The sequence below is a fragment of the Rhodamnia argentea genome, chromosome 9, assembly GCF_020921035.1.
Source record: "Rhodamnia argentea isolate NSW1041297 chromosome 9, ASM2092103v1, whole genome shotgun sequence".
Lineage (NCBI taxonomy): Eukaryota > Viridiplantae > Streptophyta > Magnoliopsida > Myrtales > Myrtaceae > Rhodamnia > Rhodamnia argentea.
In genome coordinates, this window is record NC_063158.1 from 4,145,657 (window position 1) to 4,159,378 (window position 13,722).

A 13,722-nucleotide genomic window follows, 5' to 3' on the forward strand; every position below is an offset into this window, starting at 1 on the left:
TCAAAAAAATCAATCAAACAAACACTAGAGGAAAAAGAAATGACAATTTGCCACTTCCCACAAGATTAGAACCATCCAAAAATGTCACCATGAGGAGTTTGCTTGTTCCGTTAGCTAAAATCCCTAAGGCCACACACGTGGACGTACTGTATTCACACCATATTTTAGTTCATCACCAGTACCAAAATGTTTTCATCTAAAACAAATAATTTCTGTTTCCATCAACTCAAACCACCAACTCTCCTTGAAACCCTACAAAATACCACCTCCCCAAAACTCTCTTTCCATCCCAAAACACTCACATTTTACTAGCTAATTCCAATTTCCAACTTTAGCTAGGGCTTCGTGAAGCTTTCGTACGATGGCTTCGAAGACCTATGCAACAGTTGCTCTAGTTCTCTCCCTCACCATCGTCTTCGGCTCCTTGGTCGCTGCGGGGCCACCGAAGCCAACCTCAAAAATTTGGGTTTCTTGCCCTATAAACGCCCTCAAATTAGGCATCTGCCTCGACTTACTTGATAGCCTTCTCAATATCACCATCGGCATGCCTCCAAAAGAGCCGTGCTGCTCTCTCATTGCCGGCCTTGTCGACCTAGAAGCCGCTGTTTGCCTTTGCACGGCCATCAAAGCCGATGTCTTGGGCATTAACCTCAACATTCCGCTCTCTCTGAGCTTGCTCCTCAACGTTTGTAGCAAGAAGGTCCCTCCGGGTTTCCAATGTGCTTAAGCGTGAGAGGTCTTGAATAATCAGAGTTTGGAGTTCATTTGATTATGTTATGACTGTGTTGGGTGGTGTATGTTAAAAGCACTAAAACAGCCTAAAGTGATTGTTGAGCTTACGTTATGGGTTATGAACTAAATAAGGGTTTGTCTTACACCATGTGCTTATTAAGTTGTGTAATTTCATGAAATGAAGAGCAAAAAAGTTGTCAAAGTTGTGTTATTTCAATCGAAATGAATACCTTCTCTCAAAAAATAGGCTTCTTCTCCCCTTTCCCGAGCGAGATACCATGCATTTTGGTGGGCGGGAAAAAGTTTCCAATCATAGGTGTTGCTACCAAATTTCCAAACGACGTCGGCAATACAATAAAACGACATAAACCCACAAAATTTTTCATGTTGGACAAGCTGGTAATTGGTGTTTAAGTTGGCACGGTTAGTACATGCCCAACTCATTAACCAATATGTTTAAAGTTGTAGAATCTTTTTGCTTGCGGAATACTGACAACGATATATGCATGTGTTTACTAAATTGTCTCACAAAGATCTCGGACTCCTCCACATCACTGGCCACCACCATAAGTTTGCAGTCTAGAAATAGGTGAATTTTATACTAGCATGATCTCGGTGGCAGCAAATTTGTCGATGACTTGATGTGGAGAGACTTGGGTGCATGTACATTTATTCAAGGTCTCTCATGATCGTACACTTAACACATGTTATGATTCATAATTTTGGCTTCTATAAAATCATATCTGCTTTGATCGACTACTAGTTTAGTTCCATTTCATCTTTCGGAGCCATATTGCATCCCGAATCTGATGAAATAAACCCCAAACCAATCAAGATAGGTTTCATGTCGTGTTGGGTCTTGTTCCTCAACTAATAAGGTCAATGTGTCACAGTGCATACACAAAAATCTGACCTAATACATAAATACATTTCAGTTTACATATTAGTAGGTCAACTCGCTCTCATCTCTCTCCTCTGCTTAGTTAGGATAGTTAAGGTTAAGGTTTTCTATACGGTTCTTTTGGATGATGGTGGAACACAGATTTATGGTAAGGATATCTTGGAAGTAATAAGGATGATTCGTAGATAAATCTGGAATATTTATTGATAGGCGCAATTTCGTCTATTAAAATGTAAAGTTAGATTGCAAACTTGCGACTTTAGAGATAGAGTAAGCAAAGTGATAAATAGCGGTATAAGTTTCTATATTTTTCCTTATTTTTTCAAGTGCCAACTTATCCTATGGTTCCATTTACAAAGGAAAACACTTATGACGATCTGACAATACTGTCGGTTATTTCTGAATGTAGATCCATATGCCATCATCGCATGTTTTGCATAAAACACTCAGTAATTGAAAAATTGCGAGGTCGAAATAATGACAAGTACTATTAGACTGTCGGGCTAGCGATTCTCGTTGACAAATGGGTTGACAATTGACATAGGACTTCAATTCACTATCAACTTCTAAATAAGGGGAAATTGTCAAAAAAGTTCCAAACCTTTTGACAACTTGCCAATTTAGTCATAAACCTTTCAATTGTATCAATTTAGTCCTAAACCTTTCAATTATTTTAATTTACTCCTAAATCTTTCTAAATTATGTTAATTTAGTCTTAAATCTTTCGAAGTTTTGTCATTTTAATCCTAAACTTATTATTTGAGTAATGGGCCAAAATGACTAAATTGACAATTCGTTAAAAGGTTTAGGACTAAACCGACATAATTTAAATGTTTAGTACTGAATTTGCACAACTAATAGGTTTAAGACTGAATTGACATAAGGTCAATAAGTTTAGGACTTTTTGGACAATTTTCCTCCTGAATAATGTAGGATTGTTCATATATTAAGTGGATTTATTAACTGATGCGATAGGTTAGTATTTGGTAAGCAAAAGGACACCTTAAGTGTCAATAATTGTGTAAGGTAATCACTTTGGTGTTAATATTTTTTTTTGGATCACTTAAGTGTCAAATCGAAAAAAAAAATGATCACTTTAGTGCCAACGGCGAGAAATTCTGGCGACCTCACCGGAGTTGGTATTTAAATAATCATTTTTCAAAAAAATTGGCATTTAAGTGATCCAAAAAATGATCATTTTAGTGTCAAATCTGAGAAAAAATGATCACTTTGGTGCCAATAGCGAAAAATTCCAACGACTTCACTGGAGTTGGCACTTAACTAATCGTTTTTCAAAAAAATTGGCACTTAAGTGATAAAAAAAATATTGACACTAAATTGAGCGCTGTACACGAATATTGACACTTGAGGTATCCTTCTGTCGTATTTGGTGATTGAATGGGCCAACTAACTTAAATAGCCACTTATTGTTTGCCACATTACTTAGAAAAAATGTTTGGCACACGAGTCTTATCGCCTCTAGTGAACTCATGATGGCATAGCCATGCTAATGATTGATACATTTTCATACGTGGCACTTGTGGCACAAATCATGACGACTAATTTAAAGTATCTTTTCTTTTCAAAGGTCACCATTGCACCAATTCAAACAGAACATTGGATGGGGTGGGACTCATATGGGTCCTATCTGGTCCAACGGTGCATGCGACACGGATCGGGTGCCGGTAGTGTCGACTTCTCTTCGTTCTCCCCGAATCTGGAATATGCCGAATTTGGTCCCATCTAACCACTAGATTTGCCTCCCGAGAACCATTATTGGAGCATTCCAACTTTCTAATGGCGAATACATTCAATTCTCAAATAATGGAAGCCCGGAATAATTTCGCTCCTATGTATAGGAAATAAACAGAGTGTAAGGTATAATAATATATTTAATGTGTACAGAATGAGAGGATGTTTTGCCACGAACCACGGTTTTCATATTGTCCGTGAGCGGCCCGTGCCGTCATTGATAAATTCCTTTCTAAGTATGTAGTATAAACATGTCATTAGATAGAGGAAGACGAGTGAGTGCATATATAGGGTGATCGGTTTCAAGGTGGGTAGATTCCGGACTCGAACCTAGAACCTACACTATTATTGGTTCCCAACTTTTAAAATCTGAAACCTGTCATGTTTGTCTTGGATCCTGTTTTGGAACTTACCTTATTTTTTCGATTGGGTTTCGTGGTCCGCCCAAGAACATGTTTTTCTTTTGTTCCTTTTTTGGATTTCATTTTTTCCAGTAAAATAATATGAGTAGCAATAAAATGATTCAAAGTAAAAGATGAATGATAAAAACCACTATCCGCCAAAAGCAACAATCCCTAAGAGGAAATGCGAAGGAGTCGAAGGAGCGCTGCCCTGTTGCTGAATTGTCATCGCTGAGGTTAGATTTTAGGGGGAAAACACATTAGAGTTTGGTTTTTTAATTCACGAAACCGATTCCATAACCAATCTGATTCTCGGGTGGGTATTCACTTGAAACCGGGAATCGGACCTGTTCCAACTGATTTCGAAAATTTGGAACCAATTCCCGGACCTTTTTTTTGGGTGGTCCAATCCAGTTCCCAAGTAGAACCTATCCAGTTGCACACCCATATTCATACATGCTACTGATTCAACATAAGAACTCACTCTTATTCCGAGGTAATGAGCATGTAGCTTAGATCTTTTTGGATCTCTAATTTTGTGGTAAGAGAAGTGTCCACATTAGGCATCTACGAATTTATGAGGAATAAATTATTACCGCATTGAGACAATTGCCGTCACGGGATATTATCTTGTGTTTTTTTAGCACAAAAAATACCACAAAAAAATCCTACATTATATTCATTGTGCCTACTCAAAACTTTTTCTTTTTTTGTGTCACCAAAACCCCCAAACTTGAGTTAGCGTGACAAAGTACCCTTAGTCTATCACTAGGAAAGCTAAACATTTCAAACTATTACACCAATACTCCAAGCATTTTTCCATGTCACTAATCCCTCAAACTTGTGCCAGGGCCACAAAAATGGCATTCGTCTACTACCAAAATACCCAAAGTTTGCCCATCGTAACACCATTGCTCCAATTTTTTTCTTTGTGTCACCAATACCCAAAACTTGTTAGGATGCATGTGTGAGTTGTACAGATAAATATTACATTGAAGAATTGTGTGGTGTTGAATAGTTATTATATCCAAATTGACCCATAACTCATTGACTTAAGCTTTTGAGTGAAGGTGGTTCTACTTGGATATGTTGATTGGCTTGGACTTGGACTCCCTCTTGGCGATCGCCCCGGGTGAATTTATCAGGCTTCTATTGCGTTCTCCCCAATAAATGGTATCAGAGCCGATGGTTGATTGATAGTCTACTCCCAATATGTTTCGGTATTTGGTGAATATCTTGATAGATGAACCTGGTGATCGACGCGGTTTCAGGGCAGCTGGGCACTGTGGTGTAGCAACGTGGGACCAATGGGCGTTGATGGAGATTCAAATTGAAATATGTTGGTGCAAAAGGATACTTGAATTAAGGGATAGCAAATTTAACACCGAGCTCACACGTGAGGGGGAGATTGTTATAATGCACATATAAGTTGTGTTAGAGAAGTCCCGTATTGGAGAATTGGTATAGTGTTGAGTAGTTAATATATCCAAGTGGACCCATAACTTATTGGCTTAAGCTTTTGAGTGAAGTTAAGTCCAACTGGATATGTTAACGGGCTCTGATTTAAGCTCCTTCTTAGTGATCTCCTGGGGCAAAAGTATTAAATTTCTCCTTCGTGCTCCCAACAAAACTTATACTATTGATGAAGGGTATATTTTGTCAGAATCCACTAGGTACTTTTTTGAGTCTAAAGTTTAGGGTTTTGGCAGTAGACAGGGTGCATTTTTGTCACACTATTACAAGTTTTGGCATATTGATGGTACAAAAAAAAAGTTTGGGGTATCGACGGCACAGAGGACAAAATTCATGATTTTTGATGGTATTAAACCCTAACTAAACGTGTTGTAATATAATCAACATGGTTGTTCTTCGGGCTCTCTCATTTTATCACTGCATCATTTCCTCCTCCCTACCCCAAAAAACAATGAGGCATCTCCCAGTACAGTCAGTTGGAAAATTAATTCTTGAATCCCTTTCACGCTTATGTCACGTCGAGGTATGCAGAAGCACTGACCTTATCTCTCGGATCAGTCAGTCACCACTGAAAACTTTCATATAAATTGTTGAACTCAGTCCTCACAAGACAAACGAATATTGCTGTCCACTTATTAGAAGTCATAGGACCCAACTGACACTACAGTCCGAATGGCTTGATCAAGTTGGCCGGGCGGGGGGGCGGGGGGGTGGGTGGGTTTGAACCACGTATCTCTGAAATGATCACAGAAGGAAGTTGGCATTTCTGTAGTGATGATTGTGGTGGACGCATCATGCTGAATTTCGGATCGAAGCTTTTACCAATCTTTTTGGAACGTAGGGTTTGCCATGAAGGCCAATATGAAGAGAAATTTAGTCAGAGAGGGGGATGGATACAAGAGATAGATTGTGGCGTAGAGCTTAGTTTTGCATTTTGGGGTTGGTGAAGGTAAAGATTTTAGTGGTCCCGTGTCTTTCATCTCTTGGAAACCCAAAACCACAGAATGATTAGGGTTCAATGCGCAGCAACTTACTATGTAGTAACGAAATAAGTGTTCATATCCTCTAAAAGTTCCAGAAGTGAATGATAAAAATAATATAATAAAAAGATTCTTCCAATAATGTTTTTCACAAAAAAGGGTTTTGTGAATTTGTTATTTATTTGGAATTGATGATAGAGTAGTTATTGGAGCTTCTTAAAATATTAAAGCAAATCATTTGAGGGGAAATTACCGAAAATGTCCTAAATATGTTGCACTTATGACAATTTAGTCCTAAACATTTTAATTTGGCCAATTAAGTTTTTAACTTTTTAACAATTTGCCAATTTTGATCATAAACCTTTCATTTGTGCCAATTTAGTCCCATTTTTACGATTAACCAATTTAGTCATAAACCTTTTGACTACTTATCAAATTAGGCTTTTGTACCAATTTTGGTTGAAACTTGCTAATGTGGCGGTCCGATCGGCGCTAGTTATCTTACGTGGCACGTCTCGTCGAATCTAGCGAGGGGCGGCCTCACCTAGCCATTAGTAAAGGCCAGCAATGGTTACCCTTGCCTATGGCTGGCAAGGTTGTCCCGACCTTTGTCCTCATCAGCAATCGCCAGAGGGAAATAAGGAAAAAAATAAAAGAGAAACAAAATAAAAAAAAAAGGAAAAAAGTTCAAAAAATTAAAAAGAAATTGCAAAAATCGTCTATGTCGGTCTTGGCTACACCACCTAGGGCGACCAGCGCTAACTAGACATCAAGTCAGTGATTTTCGACCAAAATTAGCCGAAATGACTAACTCGATAAATTGTCAAAAGATTTATGATTAAATTGACAAACTATCAAAAGATTTAGAACTTAATTGGCTCAATTATAATGTTTAGGACTAAATAGCCAAATTGAAAGATTTATGATTAAATTGACGCAAATACAATAAATTTCAGACTTTTTTGATAATTTTTCATCAATTTGATGGTCACCAAATTAGTTATATTGCATATTGGTCATGGCCTCCCAGCCTTTCTAGCATTAATTCCTTTTCGAAAGACCAAAAAAAAAAAAAATCCCTCGAGTCCGATAAAAGACAAATTATTCAACCAAACGAAACATTTCTAGACTCCAATGTCTCGACATCCACCTTGTTCCAACTCTCCGACGTTTCAAAAACTACCGAAACGTCACGTTCTCATCGCCAGTTTCCTTTTCTTTTCTTGAACATGTTGGTTCATTCTCCTCTCGGCTTTCATTCATGGGGTTTAAAATTTACCTACCGACAACCCTTGAAACAGCAATCGTACGGTCTCGATTCAAAGCCTTTCTTATCAATTTTAAAGTGATTGGATACGTAGTGATGATGTTGTGAAAGATCTAATGTAAGAATAGGGTTTATTGTGACGATAAGATCAAACTATTAGCCGAGTGTTCTTTTTCCTCAATAGTAATAAATTTCCCCCACTCAGAAGTCTGAACGAAGCTGCAGCAAGAAGCATAATAGTAGGTTGATTAGTAAATCCAAGAGTGGACGGGATTAGAAATTTGCTAATTATCTGCCATTGTATTCAAGCAAAGTTACATATAAGATGCAATCCACGTTGACATCGTATTATAGCACAAGGCGACTCAAATATTGTTGGGAAATACTGATTTTTTTTTTTTTACTCCAAAGTGGGCAATGTATATGTTGCTTATCCTACCTAATTTAGTTTCCATAGTCCTCTAAGATGCTTAAGTTTCCCGATAATTCTATTGGATGACCACAAATTACAGAAGATAATGATGACATTGTACATGGGAAGATGAGTTTCCTTCCGTTTTATTACTTGTAAGAAAGACATCAAACATTATTTGTTACATACTTATTCTGTTTCTTGATCTCTCCACCCTGTGACATGCACGTTATTTAGTACATTTCTTGGAACAACAAGACCAGGAGCTCAAGCATGTGACCTAGCTTAGGCACATTGGAACCCAGAAGGGACCTTCTTGCCACAGTAGTTCAAGAGCAAGCTGAGCGAGACCGGGATGTTCAAGTGGATGCCCAGCACGTTGGCCTTGATGGCGGTGCAGAGGCAGACCGCGGCTTCGAGATCGGCCAAGCCGCCGATGAGGCTGCAGCAAGGGGTCTTCGGCGGGGTACCGACCACGAGGTGCAGCAGGCTCTTCAATACGTCAGCACACACCCCGAGCTTGAGGGTGTCCTTGGGGCACGTGGCCTTCGCTGGTGTGGGCGTGGGCGGGTGCTTGGGGTGGTGCTTGGGCGGCGGCGGCGGGCAGTAGGTGGAGCTCACCATGGTGAAAAAGAGGAGGTTGAGGGAGAGGAGGAGGGCGGTTGTGGCTAGAGTCCTTGATGCCATTTCCGGTCACTCTCTCTCTCAAAGAAAACACTCAAAGGAGCAAGAGTATAGATGGAGGGAGAGAGAGAGGGATGTGCGAATGGTGATGAAGTGGGTCGAGGTTATTTATAGAGGAGATTTGGGCGGGGAAGATAATTTTAGTAGATTCAATAAAGTCTTGAGAAGGGTGGATCCAAAGTTGATCACTGCCTAAAATTTTCATCTTGCCATTTCAAAGAGAAAGAAGTGATTATACGGCAATTCCGATATTGGAAAATGAATGTGCAATTGTTTACATCAATGGTGTACAACGCGAATTAAGTTAAGTCCATCTCACATAAAGAAAGGACATCTACGAACAATCAAAGTAAGTTCGAAAAGTTGATTCTGAGATTTTTGTTACGATACCAATTTAGAGCTTGAGCATGCAACGCTTAATCCAATAACTTGAATTGTTAGACTATAGAATGAAATATGAACCTCGCGAGTTCAATTCGACGTATTATTCTTAAGACGGACAGAAGCTAAATTTGGTGTACTCAATCTGACATGCCAGAGATGATTTCTGAAGGACCAAAAATAAGAATACAGATCATTGGCTCTATTTGTGTCGGCATAAAAAGATTTAATCCGCGGCTGTACCTCATTGTGAAACAAGATGACATTTCCCGTGGTTTGTACTTTCATGAATCTGATCAGATGAAACTTCACCTTTAACGCATCACACTATGCTAGTTACTACCAACTTAAATCCCAATGATTAATTGAATTAAATTCGATATAAATGCCAGATCATGAGCTTATAATATAACTTCAAAATTAAAACGACATGTCCTTAAAAGGAATATTTCACAGGACAGCACACATGTGGGCTCATCAAATTCCGGCACAACGCGGGGGTGCAAATGGGGCTTGACAAGACGACAAGTCGTCTCTAGGGTCTTGGATCTTTGGACGTTTGTGTGATGTTTAGTTGTCCAAATCCGGTTGATCTTCGAGCATTCTAAGGGGTTGTCTGTCTTGTTGTGGCTGCAAGAGAATATTTTGCTTGCTTCGTGGTCGTCTTTTTGTATAATATCCGCAATTTGGGTGACTTCGATCTTTATTGAGAGCACACGGTCTCAATAATTCCTCCCTTCTTTATTGAGAGCACACGGTCTCAAGAATTCCTCAAAAATCTGTTCACACGCCTGTTGAATCGACCCAAGACAAAAACTTATGGCCGACATGATCTTGGTATCGTAGTCTCGTCACGAGAAAGGGAAAAAAAAAGATAAAGATAAATGATTCTTGAATTTTAGCCTAACAAGCATTGTAGTCCCTAAATTTTTACTTTGTTCAATATAATCAATGAAAATATAGTCAATGAACGTTAGTCCAAAGTATAATACCGTCTCTGGACTTTTGGCACATGTTTAATTTAATCCATGAACTTTATGAAAGTATTCGATGTTGCCCATGAACTTGAATCAATGTAAGGCCAATGACCAAAAGGCCATTGAACTATAAGAAAATATTTGATGTTGTCCATTAAACATTTTCATTTAGTTCATGAATTACATTAAACATATACCAAGGGGGCGAGGACCACATTGGATAATTTAAAATTTCAAGGATGATATTGTATACTAGGCTGAAGTTCGGGGATCATATTAAACACATTAAAAGTTTAGAAACCACGTTGCACATTGAGCCGAAGTTCAGAAATTATTTGTGTCTTTATCCCAATTGAAATAGATGGGCTCGTCAATTAATATAGTAATTTTTCGGCCGAAAGAAAAAAACAAATATAGTAATAGTAATCAAAATGAATCACAGAACTTTTAGAAATGGGAAATATGTTTTTCAATGGATTGGAGTGTGGATGATAATAGCTAGTTACGAAGTGTGATTAGCTTGATTTCCTAGAATTAGCATAGGAGAAGTCCGCCTGGCCGCCGTAACGAAGCATGAAAATTTTACATAGGAAAAAGAAATGACATTTGGGAACAAATCTTTCTGATGATTAGCAAAATTGTGGATTTATTACCTGAGTTTCAGGAGTATAAATCTATGGTAGGATGCATGTAATTAGTGATAGGAACATCCATCAATCTCGGTCTCTCTTTTCCTTATCTTTTTCTTCTTTCGAGAAAAACTTGGCATTGTGATGATTAAAGTTCAGAAAGGAGATTCACTGAATCGCACAGTAATGGGATTCACTAAATCGCACAGTATCTTATAATTGAGGATACATTACCGATAAGTCGGTTATAAAATACTGTACGAAGCACATATTGACAACGCAGGAGCCGAATCTTCGATGACTCACTCCAGACACGATCGCTGCTATATGAGCTTACCCGGCGGTACACATTCAAAAATGATGTGGAATCTACTTTTTTCACCGTCATCCTTCAAATTGAGCAGATATTTTTTTTTCTTCCCTCCTTCTCGGGAATACCTCAGAATTTTATATTTCAGAGTTCAAATAAATAGTTTAAGGACTTGTTTAGGTCCGTGAATACTTTGTTAATTGAATGGACGTATCGATTTCTTATTGATTACTTGAATAAGCTAAATAATTCCATGCGTTGGTACCATTTTTATCGATTTCCTCTATTTCTTCCGTCGGCGCGTTACTATGTACTTTTATAGTTCTTGCAGATCAACGGGTGATCCCTGCGGGGCCCTCCATTATTGACTCGTTCGCCTACGAAACGACATCTTCAAATAAAAAGAGCAGGAACATTCCTAAAGGAGACATTATTGGTGAGATTAATGTATTGTATAAGAGTACCGTACAGTGTGTCCAACAACAACAAGAAGAAATATTAGCAAGTTGATACACGAAGGAAAAAAAAAAAAAAGCTACGATTAGAATTTTAGAGGCTTAAATACACTATAAGTGTCAAAACTTGTGTACGACGCTCATTTTAGTGCCAAAATTTTCAAAACAATCATTTAAGCGTCAATTTTTTTCAAAACGATCACTTCAGTGCCAAATTTTTTTAAAAACGCTTACTTCAATGCCAACTTCAACGAGTCACATAAACTTAAATATTAAATGAAAATTGGCCACGTCGGATTTTCAACGAACCACGTCGGCTCAAATTGGAGTTGGCCCTGAATTAAGCGTTTTTCGAAAAATTTAGCACTTAAGTGATCATTTTGAAAGTTTTAATACTAAAATGAGTGCCTTATATAAATTTTAGCACTTGTGGTGTACTTTAACCGAATTTTAGATGAGTTCTTTTTTACTATTTTCTTTTCACGCGAATAAATAAAATGACCATTACCTAACTAACCGATAACATGTATGTGTGTATATCACACGAGCAGCTGTGTTGGACTTTTTTGGAACCTCCGTGAACTTGCCAACTAGATCTTTAGCGGAAATGAGTGGCAAAAAGGAGCAATTGCACGGTAATCATCGGACCCTAACACAGTTCGATTTGACTTTCAACTTTCAAGAACGGCTCTAGATCTCGACTAGGCAGGGTGGGGCTCGCCTTGCCTAGGCGAGAGCGGCCTCTCCTAGCTCTTGTCAATGGCTAACCATTGCTGGCCTCGCCAATCTGGGTGAGGCAAGCCCTCGCTAGATACGAGGGAGGCAAGGACTGCCCCTGAGGGCCTCGTCCGGTGATTGACCATCACCTGAAAATGGCTACTAATGAGAAGGAGGGAAAAAAGGAAAAAGAAAAAAAGAAATTTTTAAAAAAAAAAGGTAAATGATGAAATTGCCCTAGTTCAAGAACTTCTTTGAAACAAGGTCCACTTCATATTCTTATTTGAAATTTTCCTTTATTTTAAGAGATATAAGTGATTATCTTCGGAAAAATATTTTTCATGAAATAAACATAAGCTAAAGCTCGGCCTGTGGAGTAAAATCTCAACTCATTTTAGAGATCCAATATGATGATTAGAGGTTTTGAGAAACGAATCCAACTTTTTCTTGGAACATAATGTAAACTATTTCCTATATTCAATTCTAGACGGTCAAGAACCCAAACACCGGCTTTTTTCTTGAAAACGTATGTAGATATGTCGACTGCAACATATTCATTGATTTGATGATGGATTCTCCGTAAAAGTGAAAATCCACCTGAACTAATGACAGCGGTCCATTGAGTTCACATAGTGAGCGTTTGTTTCACCTAAAATTTCATATTATATAAAAATATCTTCCACAAGTGGTTTAGGGAAAGGGTTTTCCATCTAGCGAGAAGGGGTAGTCGTTTTCTCTCATTTTCAATCCACGAAAAAAGTCTTTCGTAAATCGACTGGCAAGATCTCCATGTCTCTTGAGTATTTCAAAGACATCGCCATCTCTAATCACGTGTTGACAAGAAACACTTGTTCAAGGTCAATTAAACAAGCAGAGAGAAGTACTTAGAAGTGAATTTTACACCATCACGCAGAATGAAAGAGCCATCATGCACATTGGAAACCATAGGACATGTCCTTCCCACAGTAACACTCAGCAGCAAGCTCAGCGAGACTGGGATGTCGAGATTGATCCCGAGGAGGGGACACTCGCTTTGATGGCAGTACAGAGGCAGACGCTTGTCACCTTGAATGGATCTCTCCCCGTTGCTCTTGGTCTTGGAAAGAACAAGAGAGAACTTTGTGAAGCGGGTCACATGCCGATGGCCCAAAGGCCCCGCGAGAGTGGCACAAAACCTTTTATGGGCAGGTGGATTAAGCAATCTTTACCGGGCCTAGTTTGGGTCAGTGGAAACTTCTGTTCAACCGGACAGGACAGGACCGAGCCGAGCCGAGTCTTAGTTTGGGTATGGACCATCCTCTCGAGTTTGCATTTTTTCAACTCAATCGCCTCCGGTTGGAGCGCTGCGCTGGCCACCACGCAAAAGAAGAGAGGACATGACGCTAGTTGATGAGAGTTACTTCGAAAACAAAAAAAGAAACGCCACTCTTATCTTTCTCCATGATAATAGAAAATTGTCTCTAATATACTCCTTTTCTTGTCCAAATTTATATATTATACTCGATAATTAAAGATCTTAGTCACATATCACTATAAAAAAACAAAGTTAGGATTTTTTTCGGAAATATAAGAGACTTCTGTTTTGGACCCGTGTTAAAGAACGCCGAGTTGATAAAAAAACACAAATTGTGTTTATTATTATACATTCTCC

The 13,722-nt window shown here is 38.6% G+C and overlaps 2 protein-coding genes across 2 annotated transcripts; one reads left to right on the forward strand and one right to left on the reverse strand.

The window, feature by feature from the left end:
* Window positions 1–310: 310 nt before the first annotated feature.
* LOC115737116 (lipid transfer protein EARLI 1-like) lies at window positions 311–8,172 on the forward strand. Its single transcript, XM_030669095.2, has 2 exons — window positions 311–792; window positions 7,601–8,172. The coding sequence occupies exon 1, from the start codon at window positions 362–364 to the stop codon at window positions 725–727; it is 366 nt and encodes a 121-aa protein (XP_030524955.1). The 5' UTR covers window positions 311–361; the 3' UTR covers window positions 728–792; window positions 7,601–8,172.
* LOC115737085 (14 kDa proline-rich protein DC2.15-like) lies at window positions 7,974–8,694 on the reverse strand. Its single transcript, XM_030669056.2, has one exon. It carries the CDS (start codon window positions 8,603–8,605, stop codon window positions 8,204–8,206), a length of 402 nt encoding a protein of 133 aa, XP_030524916.1. The 5' UTR covers window positions 8,606–8,694; the 3' UTR covers window positions 7,974–8,203.
* Window positions 8,695–13,722: the final 5,028 nt, after the last annotated feature.